Source organism: Astatotilapia calliptera, chromosome 16, assembly GCF_900246225.1.
Source record: "Astatotilapia calliptera chromosome 16, fAstCal1.2, whole genome shotgun sequence".
Lineage (NCBI taxonomy): Eukaryota > Metazoa > Chordata > Actinopteri > Cichliformes > Cichlidae > Astatotilapia > Astatotilapia calliptera.
The window spans coordinates 11,471,303-11,488,552 of record NC_039317.1 but is presented as its reverse complement, the minus strand read 5'-3'; the positions used below and the strand labels follow the sequence as shown (position 1 = coordinate 11,488,552).

The 17,250-nt window shown below is 38.0% G+C and overlaps 1 protein-coding gene across 2 annotated transcripts in view; it reads left to right on the top strand.

The window, feature by feature from the left end:
• Positions 1-17,250, top strand: part of LOC113007533 (hydrocephalus-inducing protein-like) — a 55,120-nt gene that overhangs the window by 12,473 nt on the left and 25,397 nt on the right. For both annotated transcript variants that reach the window (XM_026144201.1, XM_026144200.1), the window contains exons 19-44: positions 442-680; positions 796-1,093; positions 1,202-1,345; positions 1,812-1,955; positions 2,475-2,567; positions 2,832-3,046; positions 3,761-3,935; positions 4,521-4,730; positions 5,692-5,874; positions 6,031-6,205; positions 6,651-6,781; positions 7,049-7,176; positions 7,511-7,647; positions 8,247-8,374; positions 8,482-8,595; positions 12,358-12,438; positions 12,571-12,720; positions 12,865-13,104; positions 13,437-13,566; positions 13,679-13,801; positions 14,016-14,186; positions 14,323-14,496; positions 15,210-15,382; positions 15,644-15,718; positions 15,879-16,062; positions 16,173-16,314. In XM_026144201.1, coding sequence (XP_025999986.1) covers positions 442-680; positions 796-1,093; positions 1,202-1,345; positions 1,812-1,955; positions 2,475-2,567; positions 2,832-3,046; positions 3,761-3,935; positions 4,521-4,730; positions 5,692-5,874; positions 6,031-6,205; positions 6,651-6,781; positions 7,049-7,176; positions 7,511-7,647; positions 8,247-8,374; positions 8,482-8,595; positions 12,358-12,438; positions 12,571-12,720; positions 12,865-13,104; positions 13,437-13,566; positions 13,679-13,801; positions 14,016-14,186; positions 14,323-14,496; positions 15,210-15,382; positions 15,644-15,718; positions 15,879-16,062; positions 16,173-16,314 — 4,157 coding nt within the window. The remainder of the gene's footprint in view (positions 1-441; positions 681-795; positions 1,094-1,201; positions 1,346-1,811; positions 1,956-2,474; positions 2,568-2,831; positions 3,047-3,760; positions 3,936-4,520; positions 4,731-5,691; positions 5,875-6,030; positions 6,206-6,650; positions 6,782-7,048; positions 7,177-7,510; positions 7,648-8,246; positions 8,375-8,481; positions 8,596-12,357; positions 12,439-12,570; positions 12,721-12,864; positions 13,105-13,436; positions 13,567-13,678; positions 13,802-14,015; positions 14,187-14,322; positions 14,497-15,209; positions 15,383-15,643; positions 15,719-15,878; positions 16,063-16,172; positions 16,315-17,250) is intronic.

The window sequence follows — 17,250 nt, the reverse complement described above, 5'->3', positions numbered from 1 at the left end:
AGCTAATGATTTTACTGCTATGGTAACTCTTGAAATAATTAGTTGCTGCTTAAATTTGAGAATGAGAATAAGGGGCTTCCTTTGCACTAGTCATTTTAAACCAAATTGTGACATTTTACCAATTTAGATAGACTTTAATGATAAAATTATGTAGTCTCACTGTTTGGTGTAACATTTATGCACAAAAAATGCTGTTAACCTTTACTGTTGACTAGACTTCAACTTTCATCTCTTGCTCTCTCTTAATCTCTTATCTCTCAGAGTTCATTCATAGCAAACCTTTGCAGCACAGTTATAGAAAATGCTCCCACTTGATATTTTCATGCATCACATTTAGTGCTGGAACGACCTATTGGAGCTTCTACGCTGCTTTGTGTTTTTTCCTCAGCTCATGATGTTCACACTATGAATAGACTCAGATTTTTGTTTCTGCTTCCTTAGACCATCAGAAAGCCCTTTTGGCGTATTGAGCCCAGTGAGGGGGAGGTGCCACCATGGAGCCAGGTGGAGCTCAAGGTCGTGGTGAATCTGAAGGATACAGTTCCGTTTGAGGGCAAGTTAGAGGTTTCCATACAGGACAGTCAGCCACTCACTGTCCTCCTGTCTGCCACTGGCACTGGCACTACAATTGTCAGTGACAGGCCTTTTGGTCCCAGCCTTGACCTGGGCACCCACTTCAGGTAGAAATCCCATTTTCATAGACTAAAATGGAGCGTTTCCTAGTTATTAATTCACGATGTAGATGTGGATAATACGACACTGACACTATCCTTCGTCTTTATTCTACTTTGTAAGTCATGAAGCATACCAGTACCACTTCAAGCTCTGCAACCATGGCAAGCGAGTACACCGGATGTACTGGAAGGTCGATACCTCACAGCCCACTGCAAAACTCTGCAAAGGTGGCACCTTGCCCGACCAAAGCTTCCTACCCCCTATCTTCACTCCTAAACAGAGAGATGATGCAAGACGTGGATCTTCACTCCCTTCCAGCAGGGAGAAGTCGATGGTTAGCCTCAGACCGTCTCGTCTGGAACTTTTTCCAGGTGGCTCTGCTGACATGGTGCTGACAGTCTCTGCAGACTCCCCAAAGGTGAAATGGTTTGTTACAAGTTAAAGGTTTGCGCATGCACTAAATGACATGATGTAGCATAGTAAGCAGCATAGAACATGTAAATAATGCTTCTTTTCGACAACGCAGGTTGTACGTGAACGTCTGGTGTGCTACGCTATAGTTGGCCAGCAAGGGTATCAGGAGAAAATCATGTCTGTAGACATTGCTTGTCGCTTTGTGGCTCCGCTGCTCAGCATTTCCTCAAAGCAGCTGAACTTCTACATAAAGAAGGTTAGTCTTGAGCAAAAATTAGAAACAGTGCCTTGTCTAGAATAAAGGCATATACTGAATGCTCTCTATTGTAATGCTCTGTAAGTTGCATGTATTTTTAAATATTATCTAAAGCCTAGTTAAAGGCTAAAGTTAAATATCCATAAGCTACAACTTTGATAGATAGCTATGTCAGTCTTACAGGTGTCCTTAATGCATTTCGAGATTCACAACCAAATGCCACATAGATGTTGTTTAGTTTAGGGATATTGTGACAGGATGTCTAGCATATTCCAAACTCTGTATAGTTTAGTGAAAGCATTTAGATTATTTTAACATTCAGAATTTTTGAAAATTACAATAGTTTAACCTTGTTAAAGACATCATTAGCTCACAGTTAACAGCTAGTTGTCGATTAAACTGCAGCAGCTTCATTCCTGTCCTTTATTGTGGTTCATTTAATTAAGGATTTGTATATGTGTTACAGGTCAAAGGGGAGAGTGTGCGGCCCCTGTATGAGAAGCTGATCTTGAAGAACGTGTCCTCTCTGCCTGTATCCATGAAGTTGTCGCTCATAGAACCTTTCTCTCTGTGTGAGGCCCCAGGGGAGCACAGTACAGCCACCACTAAGGTGCACATTGTTGTTTGCTAGTTGTTTTCGTTTTAAGTTCCAGGAAAGCAGATTTCCTGGATTCTCACTGTTCTGTGATAGAGCCATGCACCAATGTTTGTGAACATTTTTGTGGAAACATGTTGTGTTCTTACTGTCTTGTAGATGAGCTTTTCTCCAGATTAATGTTGTTATTTTGTTTTTGTTATTGTGTGTCATGGATATCTGTATGTGGTAGTGGGACTTCACTGTATGTGCACTATACAGATATAGTAGTTCAAATTAGGGCATCCATAATATGCAATTCGAATTTGAATTTGAGGAATTGCACTTTTCTGTAGTGGTGATTGAATGATCCTGATTAGAAGGATAATTCTGATAAACTTGGGTCCCGTGGCAGAATTATAATAAATATTTTATTAAATGATTTCTTTCTTCCAGGTGCAAGACCATGCTCTGTGAAAGAAGTGCTCTTACACTGATTTGCCCAATATACTGAAGTGCTATAACTCCAATAATAGTCTTGTGTATTTTTTCCAGTCTGTGGTTTTAGGCGACAAGTGTGAGGCTGAGTTGTGGGTATGCTTTAATCCAGCTTTCTATAAGGATCGAGTGTCACACAATGTGGATGAGGTAACTACGATACAGCCTCTTTTGATATATCATGCTGTTATCTTCTTTCAGTTGTGCATTTTTGAGCAGTGGCTTATTCACCTGGATTTACATTGAAATTAAATAGGCCGGATAGAAGTAACATTTACTTTTGTTTATTTATTTTTTTGCTCATTTAATGATCTAAAACTAATGTCTTAATTAAGCTATCAGATAATCCTTGGCTTTGAATAAATGTTCACTTACTAACATAATTTTTTCCCTCTTTCTTGAAATGGTTTTCAGTATCTTGAGGTAAATTACTTGGGACACCCACAGCAGGATGTAGTGGACCTGCATGCAGAGGTCCACTACCCCAACCTCGACTTTCCCTCCACCACTGTAGATTTTGACTGTGTGTTAAACTGCACAGAGACTCACAAAGTCATGACCATCACAAACTGTTCCCTGCTTCCTGTGTCCTATTACTGGACCTTTCTGGATGACCACATTAACAGCAGGTAAAGTCACACAGAATCTGGCCAAACAGTATTAGAACATGTATCACATTTATAAACCAGACACTGCAGTATCCTGTTGTATAATTGTAAAGTGATTGTGTGATAAGTCTTTTAAACCCAGATTTGTTCTGTTTTAGATGTTATGTGGGTCAGAAACAGCCAGCCACATCACTTAAGAAAGAGATTATAGTGCTATTACTGTGTTAATACAGAACCTATTTCGATATTTATTTTGACCAAGTAGTCTAGTGTCAAGTTTGAGATCAAGTATCTGACAGCTAAAGCAAATCCACAACAGAATTATGTGTGTTTGTATAAACATGACCAAAACATTTCAGTGAGTTAACTAATTTCTAATATCTGTACTTGTTTTTAAAAAAAGAAATCTTGGATCTGTAAGATGCCAAAGTGAGGAAATATCCTAAATATTTTAACTTCAGATCTGAGTAAAGTTCTCTTAAAGAGAGAGAGGAAATATAACTGCACGATCAACTGATTCTGATTTTAAAAAATGAAATAACAGGTCCACTTCAAGAAGATCTTGAATTTGTTTGGGGTTTTTTCCACCAAGATGCTAAAAGATAGTATCATATTTTTCCTTCTTTGCAGAGAATTTTTCATATGTTCCATTTATTGTAAGATTTCAATGCAGTGATTATGAAAAATATATTTTTAAGTTTAGGGATGCTTTATTTGACTATTTTGCTCTTATAGAAAAACAGAGATGCTGAAAGGAAAAAAGAAAAAGAAGCAGAAACTTTCAGAAAGTCAACAGGAAGAATGGAGGCTCTCCTCTGCAACTCTTTCACCTGCCTTTTCAGCTCCTCAACCCCCCCTGCTAGCTGCAGATCAACAGAACAGCACACAAGCTTCTGTTCGTGTGGAGGAGGTAAGCAAATATTTCCATGTAGGAAATTTCTTCTTTTCTTTCAGGCACACGAAACATAAGCAGATTTGTTATCAAAAGAAACTAGACATAACATTTATGTCCAGTTACTTATGAGTCTTTGCTAAAATAATACAACAATGCCCTTAAAGCCAGTTGTGTTGTGTTGTGGCGTTCCAAGCAGATTACCAACAGTGCCCTCTGGTGGACAACCCATGCAACATGAATAATGGTTGAAGGGCATTTCTCCTGTTTTCTTCTTTTTGTTCATCCATGAATTTTCATAGTAGATTCATGGATGTAGTGAAAGAAGGCATGCAGAGGGATGGTGACATGGTCCGCTGTGATGACGCTTAAAGCAAGCAGCTGAAAAAAAGAATAAATCATTTGGACTCTAGTTGCAGCTACGATTATGTTCTTCACTGATTCAATCATAGAGTAATTTTTTTATAATCAAATTTCATTAGATTCTTGTCTATACATTATAAATATTTTAAATTTATTGTCCACCATCTTTCAAAACTGAGATTCAGAACATTGCTGAGAGTAAAACCTAAATAACATCTGGTTTTCTCGTTGTGTGTGTAGGTATTTGATATTTTGCCGACACATGGTCATCTGCAACCTGGGGATCAGCAGGCAGTCACGTTCTCTTTCTACGGCCACGAAAATATCAGCAGACAGGTGGTCGCGCAGTGCCATGTAGAGGACGGGCCTACATATGAAATCATTCTCAGAGGACACGCATCAGAAATCAGCTACACCCTTGACACCACCCATTTGGACTTTGGCCAGCAGGTGCGTATACAAGGCACCTTAATTCTTACGTTTCTTACGGGTATCTTTATTCCAGCCAGCTCCATCTCTCCAGTGGTTAAAGTTCAAAGTGTAAGTATTTGGACTCTCAGCTTAAACACATTCAATTTAAAATAAAATAATGAAATCTACATTAAGTTACCAAATCTCAGATTTAATTTTAGTACCTTTATATTAATATAGAAAGAACTGTGTGGAGCAGTTTTAACATGAAGATAACGATAAAAGGGCTCCCATTTGACTCAGAGCCTTATAATTCACAATAGTTTACATTTAAACTGAGGTGCAAAGAGTACAAATTTCTAAAGGTAATAATGAGAATACAATTCAAAACTGCTCAGATCCAAAGCATATTGCTTTGCAAATTGCTGTTAGACCCTTCAAGAAGTGAGTTGGGTTGACCTGTGTGAATGCCTAAGAAAGGGAGGAAGGGTCAAATGATATTCGCTGAAACATTCGAAATGACACCATGTGCATCTCTCAGCTTAGTTTTGAACACTTAGAAAGTTAAACACTGTATAGAAACACTTACATTTACCATATTTCTATACACCAATCAGGCCTAACATTATGACCACTGTCAAGTGAAATGAATAACACTTTTAATTTTTGTACATCATGGCATCTGTTAGTAGATTGGATTTGATTCAGAGTAACATGTTTTTGCTTGCCCTGCTTGGGCCCTTATGTGTAAAACTATCCTTTCTCATATTTTCAAAAACCTTGACATTAAAATAAAATGTCCATTACGGTCAATGCTTTTTTTTTGAAAAACAAATTGTTTTCTCTACCAAATTCAGTATACTCGGTCACTAGGTGGAGTACTTTGTCTGTTTGCAGTAAGCGGCTTGACATGATCATTAATAAAAGTAAAGGTACAGTTAACTTTAAAAGGCAAAACAGTGTTTCCTCTCTCCTCTTAGTCTTTGTCCTTTGCTTCTAGCTTTTTCATTGTGTAGGTGAAGTTGATGTAACCCTGACAAATACGGGCAAGGTGGGCTTCAAATACAGTATACACCCTCATAGAGAGGAGGAGGATGAAGGGGTTGGTGAGAAGGAAGCACGGCAGATGAAGGTCTTTGAACATGAGGTCAGACCTGGTTGGCCTACAGTCATTCCTGCTCAGGTGAGCTTATGAGTTTGCCATTTCAATTGTGGATGTTCAAAGCTATTTTATCACGAAAAGGATGGCTTTCCTATGTGTGTATGTGTGGTGTGTGTGTGTGTGCGTGTGTGTGTGTGTGTGTGTGTGTGTGTGTGTGTGTGCGTGTGTTTGAGACAGGGTTACCTTGATGCAGGCATGGTACAGGTTCTCCGTGTACTCTACCTTCCGGGCATTCCTGAAGTGTTTAAGAAGAAGCTTCAGATGCAGGTGGCTTTCCTACCACTGGTGGAGATCACTCTGACTGGTGTGGGAGTGTTCCCCAGGATCAGGCTGAATTTACCACGAATCATGTGTATGCACACACACACACACACACACACACACACACACACACACACACACACACACACACACACACACACACACACACGCACACACACGCACAGAGATGTGTTCAATCCAAAATCAATGAGCTAAAAGATGAATATTTCGCTCATTTAAATTTACTTTAAAATAGTGCTTTTGCTCAAAATAAATAAATGATTCTGCATCAGACAAAAGGGCTGAAAGTAGGACTTATAAATACATATGATTACATCAGTGTGTTACCATCTTATAGAACTATATAAGGATGTTGTCAATTATCCTTGTGAACTCATATTTCCCTCTTTTTCTCTTTAAACCAGTTTTGTTGAAAAGCATCAAGCTCAAACGGTCCATAATAGACCTCTATTGTGATAACAGTTCTTGAGACACAAATTCATCTTCTTATTTCTGCACTGTGATTTCTCTTACAGCGGAGGAGTGTTATAGTGACGTGTTACAGCAGGCCAGAACAGCTGTGGAGAAAGATGGAGTCAAAGAGAAGCTTATATATGAATTTACTGTTCGGGGAGGAGCAGCAACAGAGGCGACGCGCACACTCACAGTCAGTAACTTCATATTAGTGACACCTCACATTTTCTATACTTTTGTTCAAAAAATACCTATTAATATGTATGCTGACTTGATATTGTGGACATGTAGGGAATTTATGAGGATTTGTAGGGAAAATTAAGCACAAATAAAATCCCTTATTGCAGAGGTATTTACAGTTGTAGATTGGTAAGGTTTGTGTGTTTCCTCTGTTGAGGTTTGAGTGTTATTACCACTTCTTGCCTCCCCTGCTATTCTCTGTTCTCTCTTTGACCTCTAGTATGAAGATCTGCTTCACATGGAAATTGAACGATTGTTGGTCAAAAAAAATGCTCTTGCTGTGGCTAATAACTTGCTGGAGACTGAAGAACCACAAGAGTCCTTCAGAAAGTGGAACAAGCTAATAAAGTATGTAAACACAACTACACACATGCATTGTGGTGACTCTGTTTTGAAGTGAGAACTTTGTCAAACTGTGCTGGGGAATTTGTGACTGTTTAGCTTTTTTTACTTTGTGCGCTCTTGATACGATGTCATTATATCTCATTGAAAGTCCACAAATCTATAATATAATGTATAAGATACTTCAGTTCAGTATACAAAGCAAACTTATATTTAGTAAAATTATAATACATATATTCTAAACATTTTTACAGACTTTAGTCTATAACAATAAGTTATATTGCTAACATGCTTGTTTGTGCCCAGTGTTTTATTCTTATTATTTAAATCTTTTTCCCAGGTTCCAACTCCCAGAGTACATTCTGGATTTTGGTTTTGTCATTCCTGGCAAAGTCGTGAGTCGTGCTGTGAAGGTCAGCAATAATGGATCAATACCTGTGTCTTTCCATCCCACTAACAAACATCTTGGGGACACAGGTAATGCAATGTCCTCCTACTTTTTTAGGTCATCATCGCAGGCAAAGACAACCTGTGTTTTTTAAAATGCTTGAAATAAGGATTAGTGGGGTCAGGTTCATTGGTGAATCTAAATTGTCCGTAGGTGTGAATGTGAGTGTGAATGGTTGTCTGTCTCTCTGTATTAGCCCTGCATCAGGCTGGGAATCTGTCCAGGGTGTACCCTGCCTCTCATCCTGTGGTAGCTGGGATAGGCTCTCCAGCCCCCCTGCAACCTTGACAAGGATAAGCAGAAGAGAATGGATGATGGATGGATGGTTGGATGGATGGATGGATGGATGGAATAAGGATATGTTTGGAAGTGTATTTAAGACAACTGGCGCTGCTTTAAAGCAGCATCAAGTATTGATTTCTTATAGTTGTTTTTTTCTAGCTTAGCATGTTCTGAAAGAAGATAATAGAAAATGTAGATTTGTAGCAGTTTTGAAACCATCTTCATGTCTAAAGCTTTTGTACACAGTGGTGAATTTAAGTATTCACCTCAAGTATCATTTTTTTTAAATTTCTCTTTAATTTAAATGATTTTAAAATAATTTATGACTCTTTTTGGTTCCTCACAGGTTTCACAGTAGACTTTGAAAGCATGAAGAACCAACCCCGTGATGAGACGAAGAGTTTCACAGTTAAATTTGACCCACAAGGAGTCAACCTGGATTTGGGTTATACGAGTGCTATTCTCCCAATCCAGGTATACACAGGCTTACACCTGTACATGTCCACAAACTAAAATTGTGTCTTTTCACTCTCCCTCTATAAGTCATTTTGGATCTAGGAGGATTTTCTTTGCTGTTACAGGTCGCAGGTGGTCCAACGGTGCAAGTGCGACTGTGTGCAGTGGTAACCATGCCAGCTGTCACAGTTTCCAGTGATACGATTCAATTTGACACTCTGCAGTGTGGCATGTGTCAGGTACACCATGATAACAATGGATGATGACTCTGTGAAAGTTCTTTTCTCTTCCTATTCCTTTCTCGTCTAATATTTAATTTGAAATACTTAGTAAGTCAAAAATTGCTGTGCCTTGAAAATATTTTCCAAGGCACAGCACATTTCCCCCATTCTTTCTTCTAATTCCACCATAATAAGCAAAAAGGCTTATTAGGCTTATTAAAACAATACAAAAAAAAGAGTACAAACAATATTTGTAGTGTATACAAAATTATTACAAAAATCAAGCAAACGATAATAGCGATTCAGTTTCACCATCTAAGTGTATAAATAAGGCTCAAATATTTATATTAACTCTCTGTCTGCGTTTTTTGTTTTTTGTTTTTAAGCTCTACTGTTATTCCATTGCATACAAAAACCAAATTCACAACTTTAACTCATGTTTCATCTTTTTAATCCATCTTTTATATACTTTGTGTATAAATTGAATTTATTTTCTTCATTTGTGATTGGACTAAAAGATGTAGGTAGAATCATATAACCATCCACAGTCAGATGATACAGAGAACCAGTGGGTACTTTCATTCAAATATAGCACCTTTCAAGACAAAGATCACAAAGTGCTTCACAAAAAAACAATAAAAATTTAAAAACAAAAACAGAATAAAGAACGAGGTAACTAAATGCAAATCAGAAAGATGAGTTGGGTTTTTTTTTTATTATAAGAGACCACTGAGTCCACAGATCTAAAACTTAAAGGGAGAGACCTCCAGCGTCTGTGGCCCATTCTGGCAAAAGCGCTGTGTCCTTTAGTTTTCAGCTTGTATGATGTACAGTAACTGTGTCCTTATCAGAAGACCTCAGGGACCTCTTGGGGACGTATTGCTGCAAAAGTTTAATGATTTAAGCTGGTGCTTGACCATTAAGAGCTCTAAAAGTCATAACCAGATGTCACAGTCTGTGCTTGCTGACTGTGTGGAGTGTGAATAGTGGACCCAAACGCAGACAAAACGAAGCGTGGAACGTAATTTGGTTTTAACAAAAACCGAGCTGTTTAATATAGCTGATGGAAAAAATACTAAACAAAGGGCAAGGTATGAAACTAAACAATAACCTAAACTGAGTAAACTAGAATTAAACATGGAAAAACCCTGAACACGGCCATGGAAAAATCTGGACACGAGGAACATGAATACCTGGAACATGAAACATGGAAAGCAGGTGACCTGACAACAAATGACAGAAAACTCACTAAATACACAGAGAGGTGACGAGGAGAGTGGAAACACATGGGGAACACAGCTGAAATGAACATGACCCCACAAACAAAACTAAACACACTGAACAGGGAACATGAGACTGTCAAAACAAAAAAGGAAACATAGGGAGACGTAGACTGGGACACGCGAGCTTGACACAAGGGTCGAGGTAAGGCAGACATGAGAGCCAGAGAGAGGGAGTGAGGGAACACGAGAGAGAGGGAGGAGGAACATAACTCAGACACAAAGGATGAGGAAGACCTAAACACAGGGTACACGACAGACTCATACACCGAAGACATGACACTATGGACAATGTAGTGGGGACACACAGACATGGGAGGAACCTAAATAGACAAGAACTAAATAGAGAAACATAGGGTTCAAACATAGAACTAATAAATGCATGGATAACAATTTCCAGTTTAGAGCATGATACAATGGTACTTAACCTAGAAATATTTCTTAAGTGATAAAAACATCTTTGTGTAATTTAAGTTTTCTAGGCTTAAAAATTATTGCATTTTGAAAAACAATACTTAATTCATTTTAACCAGGTGAACATAAATTGAGCTGATGTGCAACTTAAAAAATCAGTCGAGACAAGAATCTTTTTGTTTCAATGATCAGTGAAAATCAGAAATGGTTCCGCCAGGTACAGGTGCTTAATCCTTAGGCTGGCTGAAACAGACAGAAAAACCTGAAAACATTTACAACATGCATGACTGACTTAAGAATGCGAAGGAAGGCATATTTTTCTCCAAAACATTGACTAAGAGATAATAGATCCTGACTGAGTTAGAACAGATACTAAAATACAGTAAGTAGATGATGTGTGTATAAAACAGTTATTAACAGTTAATGAAAGTGGTTATTTTTATGTATTTAACAAATATACTGGGTCTGCTACTTTTGTTAGTGTTTGTTTTGAAAACATTAATGGGTTCAAACATGTTTGAATTACATTGTGGCCTTAAGACAACAATTCTGATGCTAAAGATCCAAATGGGACACAAAAAAAAAAAAAAAAAAGAATTGCAGTGTGTTCCACTGAGATGAAAAAAATATATGCAATTACAGTAAAATCTATTATTCAAAGCTAACCACATTTGCAAATTTCTCATCTCTATATTTCTTTTCTTGGACTTGAGCATCTTTATATAATTCACAGTCCTTAGTTATCATTACTGGGCCATGGTGCAGCCTTTCACATCATCTTTTATTTTAAATTTGCCTTTTTTTTTTACCAGTTCTTCCTTTAAGTTTCTTCTGATTGGCTGTTCCTCACAATTAACAGTTTTGAACAGCAGGTAGGCACAGCTGTCAAGCACAGAGCTCTAACTGGGCTCACTGTGGTGCCCTCCTACATATAGTTACCAAGAAATTTATTTATTTATTTTTTTAAATTTTATTTATTTAGGACAGTGCATGTTAATGAACATAAATGTAAAAAAAAAAATGACATGAATGTAAACATACCAGATTATAGCCAAGGGCTAATTTCCATCTGTTATCCTTAAGCATAAAAAATAGACATAATAATTCATAAAAATTCATCATTCATTCATAATAAAAACTCCATCACCAAACTCACACATACACACCATTCTGTTCCCAACAAAACATTAAAACTGTACAACTCATACATGATCACACACTTGATTTGTCCATAACCAGTTTTTAACCTTTGCCTTAAACAAATTGAGTGTAGAGCATTCTCTAACTGGTTGAGGACGACTGTTCCACAGATGGCCTCCCTTAACAGAGAGGACGTTCTGCCCAAATGCTGTCCGTCTGTAGGGTATAAACAAGTCTCCTCAGATTGTAGCTTGAGTGGTCCTGTCTGAGCTTTCTTTATGCCTAATGAACTGCTTTAGTGGTGGTGGAGCAAGGGAGTGTAAGATTTTATATATTAAACACACTCTTTTAAGTTTCACTAAGTTATTGAAGTTCATGTAATTTATGTTTTTTTAACACATGACAGTGGTGGTGGGAAGTTGGTTTTTTGTCAAGTAGTTTTAAACTTCTTTTATAAATGTTTTCAATAGTTTTAAGTGTTGTTGGACAAGCAAGTGACCAGGACGTCAAACAATAGTCCATATGAGAGATGATCATTGAGTAAAAATAAGTTTTTGCAACATTCATATTTAAATTATTACGTATATGATTAAAATTTCCATTATTAAATTTAAGTACCTGGGACACTTTATTTATGTGACTCTTGAAGGATAATGTTGGGTCTAGAATGACCCCAAGATATTTAAATTCTGGAGCTAATTCAAGCTCTACTCCATCCAGGAATATGTTTGACTGCTTCAAGTTTATGGGGCGTTTTGAAAAATACATACAGACAGTTCCGGTAAATCAATGAATTGTCAGACCTATACATTCGAACCTTTGGTATTCTAAAGGCATGAGTAAATCTCATTAATTGAAACCAGTTTTAACTTGCAGTAATGCGATGTCATTATATTTAATGACATATTGTTGTGCAAAATGTAAGAATTTCTTTATAACCCAACAGATGAAGACAATACAGCTGCTGAACCATGAGTCTGTGCCGTGTCACTGGAGCATAGCTGAGGAGGTTAAGCCTTTTAAAAAGGTATGACTGTTGTTATTTTGTGGATAATATAAAAATGGAATCCACAGGCCATCTGTGTCGTGCCAAGAAAGATATCAGATAGAGAGAAATACAATAAATGTGATGCCTGCATTTGTTCTTGTTCTCACTCAGATCGATAAGTTCCTGCCCCTCTACAAGCGTAAAAAAGCCTTGCAGGAGCAGCGCCCACCTCCAGTGGTGTTTGAGATGTTTCCCTCCTCTGGTGTGCTGTCCCCTGGTGAACGGGTCAATGTCCACATAAAGTTCAAGCCTGCTGATGGGGTGAACTGCTTTTAATATTAGAACAATAACTGTTAGATATAATTAGTAGCATAACATCATACTGCTTAATCATGAAAAAGTAGCAAGAGAACGTGATATAAAATATGACAAAAGACCTACTGTTTTGCTCTATTTGTCTTTCAGTGTCCTTACAACAGACGGCTAGTGGTGCGAGTCGCTGACAGCACCCAGGAGGTGTTCATCACAGCTCAGGGTCAGGGTGAGGATCCACATCTCGAGTTCTGCCCTTCGGTACTCGAGCTGGGCCCTTGTCTCCCTGCCAGCACTGACGTTGAAGCTGAGGTTACAGTGAAAAACCCCTGTTCTTTCCCCATTGAGTTTTACTCCCTGGAGTTTGACACACAGTATCTCCAGGAAGAAGAGGTAGCACTTTTTTTCTAAAGTCTCAGAAATATTGTTGCAAATTTACTTTAAAATGAAGTGCATGATTTTTAAAGGCAAGGCTACAAGTGGTGTAGTAGTATGAAGAGATTATGTGATTTCCTTTCATTGGTAAAATATGGCATGATTAAAAAGGCATCAGAGAAAGAGACAAAGTAGAAATGCTGTGCAATGCAATTTTTTCACTACAGTTAATCTCACACAGCTTTCCTGAATTAAATGATCTGTTTTTGTCTTTTGCATTATGTGGTGTCTCTAATAAGACATTTTTTTCTGGGTTTTTAACTGCCCTCTCTTCTCATGGTCACATGCAGATTCTGCGTTTGATGCAGGATTATAAAGACAACAGTGTGTTACTACTTCCTCCACGTGTCCCGGGAGAAGGGCTTCCCTCAGAACTGCTGGACTATTACAAGGAGTATTGCTCCAAGATGAAAGACGAAGGTATCTTTAAAGATACCTAAGCAGCTATTGATAATATACACACAGTTATGTCAGCACATATTTGTTTTAATGTCTGTCATAATGTCACTTTTAATCGATCTGTGTGCCCCAGAGCTGAAGGCAGGTACGGGTCATGACGATCAAAATGAAGACACACAGGGAGGAAAAAATAAGCCTAAACTAGATGAAGACCACCCAGAAATTAGAACTACAGGTGTGAAACCACCTGAAATGTGTAAGTACAGCAAGTTTCTTCTTTGTTGGTTCTCAGTCATCCAGGCTATGATCACCTTGAGTTGAAAGCAACAGGACTTCTTTGTAATGTCCTTTAAGATGTTTCACTTCTCATCTAGCAGTTCATAAAAAAATGCCATCAATTTTCAGACTTGTGTAATTTTCTTTGCAAACATTATTTTGCTTATAAAATTAACATTTAAATTCAAATTCAGTTTTCTCAGAATTGACCAGATTGGCGAGCAGCGAGAGTCTAAGACAGTTCGAGATGACCCCTATCTGCAGAGCAGTTGCCCGACATATGGGTGTTGACCTGTCACCTGAGGCTCTGATTGGACGCAACTGCAGAGGCATTGCTATTATCGTATATGGAGCCCCACTGACAGGTTTAAAAACACATTCTGCAATGAAAGAATTTAAATAATGATAGTGTATAAAACAATCATCCCCTGCTAGAGTCAGTTAACTTGATATAAAAGGTGTGTGTGTGTATGTGTGTGTGTGTCTCTTTTTTTTTTTCAGATAAGAGCAGCAGAGCAGCTGCTCTGGCACTTCGGTATGGAGCAGCGTGCCTCTGTGTTGATGATGTGGTTACAGATATGCTTTTAAATGGCACTTCACCAGTTAGCCTGACAGCAAGACAACTCTTTGACTTTGCTGCTACAGAGCATGCTCAGAAAAATGCTAAGGAAGCTGGTAAGCTGGAAGCTAGAAAGCAGCTTGTGATGGAAAAATGAATAACACCTTTAACTGGTCATTTTCAGTTTTAAGTAAACGGTTAAGAGCTGGGCTGCAGCGTGATTCAGCTGTCAAAGGAAAAGAGGGTGCGACCTGGGCAGATTGCCAGTTTATTGCATGGTCTGAAAAAAGCATCATCTTTAAAAACCGTCCCAAAACACAGATACATGTTTTAAAATCAGAAAGGTTTTAATATGGTTAGAAAACTGAAATTAAATTATGAATTTATCATTGGTGTGAACAGGTCAAAACAAAAGACACAAAAAATAGCCTGATATCAGGCAGCAATACCAACTCTTTATAGCCTGACTCTCACATCTGCAACCAGGCAAACACAAAGAGGACAGAAGAGTAAACCTTCTCTATATGTGATTGTTGATTTTTATTAAACTGTTTTGTTTGTTTTTTCATTTAGCTAAACACATATTAATAGTTGTACTACAAAGTGATGAAGAAAATGTACACGGCAGTATAAAAACTCATCAGAATTTAGAAAATGGTCTAAAAATGAAAATTTCCTTGGGACTAAACCATTAGAACCTACACTTACTGTATCCTCTGCCGTAAATTAAATGAAGCTTACCCCCATCCTTAGAGATATTTCAGATCTTTTACAGTAAGGCTGGATACCATAGCAGAAGAGTAACTAAAAATTACCCACCTGCTACCAGGTCTGGTCATTGAGGAAACGTCTGGATCAGGACCCACAGCACCTCTTGAAGCCTCCGATCCAGATTCATCGCCTTTTATACTAAATACAGCCAACAACTGTGAGGACAACAGTAGTGAAAATGACTCCAAGGCTCCCCTGATGACTGAAAATCAACACATTGTCCATTGTCTGGTACATTTTCTCAAAGTATCTCCGTATCTGTTGTCTTTGAGCTTTTCACAGGACTTTATTTTGTTTGTTTTTACTTTTTCTTTCTGTTTTAATGTATTTCTTTTCTCTATGAATTGGTGGTCTGGTCCTTGCTTTGCAGTTAAATAATTCATTTAAATTTCATTTCCTTTACACCTCTATACAAAACTATTGTATAAACTGTGAATACAGAGTAATTGTTACTCATAGAAAACCAATTTATTTAGTGTGATTTTGCTTCAGGGAGGAGATGTGACCACACTGAGGAGTCTGTTGCCTGAGCATTTACTGGTTGATATCCTAGCAGAAAGATTTCAGGTGAGGTATTACATGGTGTGTATATACAGAAAAGTGCAAACTGAATAACTCTTAGCCAGTGCTGTGCAATAAATTGGCACAAATAAGGAATGTTTTCTCTCATGTTTCTCTAGTTATTTTGTAATTCTCTCTAATGTTGGTGCTTACGTTGTGATTACAGTTAAGCGATTGTTATCGTGGAATAGTGATTGATGGCCTGGACTCAGCGTACACTCGGGTTCCAGCGAGCACTCTGCAGGTTGTTCTCAAGGCCTTAAGTAACCGCAAACACATCTATTTGGTCAACTTATCTGACTCATATACAGCCCTGAAGGCACGGGAAAAAGCTCAAAGCGAAGCTGAAGGTAAAACATTTACAGACAGAAATTCTTATACCTGTGAACAGAACTTATAGTTGTCATGTTTATGTATTGAATTAGATAAATGACCAAAACTGTGTGTGTGTGTGTTTCAGAGGCTCTGCAGAAGGAGAAAGCTGCCAGGGAGGAACAATGGCTGCAGGACATGGATGAGGAGGAGTATAATGCTCTGCCACAGGAGGTGAAGGAGCGCATCAACAAAAAACACAGAGAGGAATTCCGACAGCAGAAGTTCAGGTATTGACAATATTTATTTTTTTCATTGAGGTTTTAATTTCTAGTTTTACCAAACTGCACAAAGTCAAAACTGATGTTTTAGCTTGATGAAATGGACACAGTCATCAATGGTATGATCAACATGCCTAGTGAGGCTCAGTTCTCTGGGTGAAAATGCCTTGTTGATGCCAGAGGTCAGAGGAGAATGTCCAAACTGCTTCAAGCTGATAGGAAGACAACAATAATTCAGATAACCACTTATTACAACCCAAGGTATGTAGAAAAATCGGGTCCGTCCTGCCTTGTATCAAGAGTTCAGGCTGACGGTGGTGTAATGGTATCAGGGGTATTTTCTCTTGTTCCCTAAGTACCAGCTGAGCATTGTTTAAACACCACGCACACACAAGCCTTTCTGATTGCTGTAGCTGTCCATGTCCATCCCTTTATGACCACAGTGACCACATCTGCTGAGGGCTGTTTCCAGCAGGATAACACACCATGTCACAGATCATAGAGCGTCTCAAACTGGTTTCTTGATGGTCTCCATGAAATTCATTTTATTTTACTCAAATAACTTTCCTAGTCACACAGTCTCTATCCAATATAGCAGCTTTGGAGTGAAAGCCGAATCAGATATGCAGCTGACAAATCTGCAGCAACTGTTTAATCTCTTTCATGTCAGTATGTCAGTAATAAATAATCAATACATAATATGTGCTTTAACATTTATATCAATAATGGTTTAGAATATGGCATAAGCCACTATAACCACATTTTGAGGTATTTGATGTCATTCATTTTCTTCTTAAACCAGTTATAGACTTAGATTTACTATATCTACCATGTAATAAAAGCCCTCATAGTGATCATAAATATAGAGACTTGAAACTACGTCTTGCTTCCTTCTACATCCAGGAATATTGTGCACAGTTTTATTTATGCTGAGCATGCACAGTT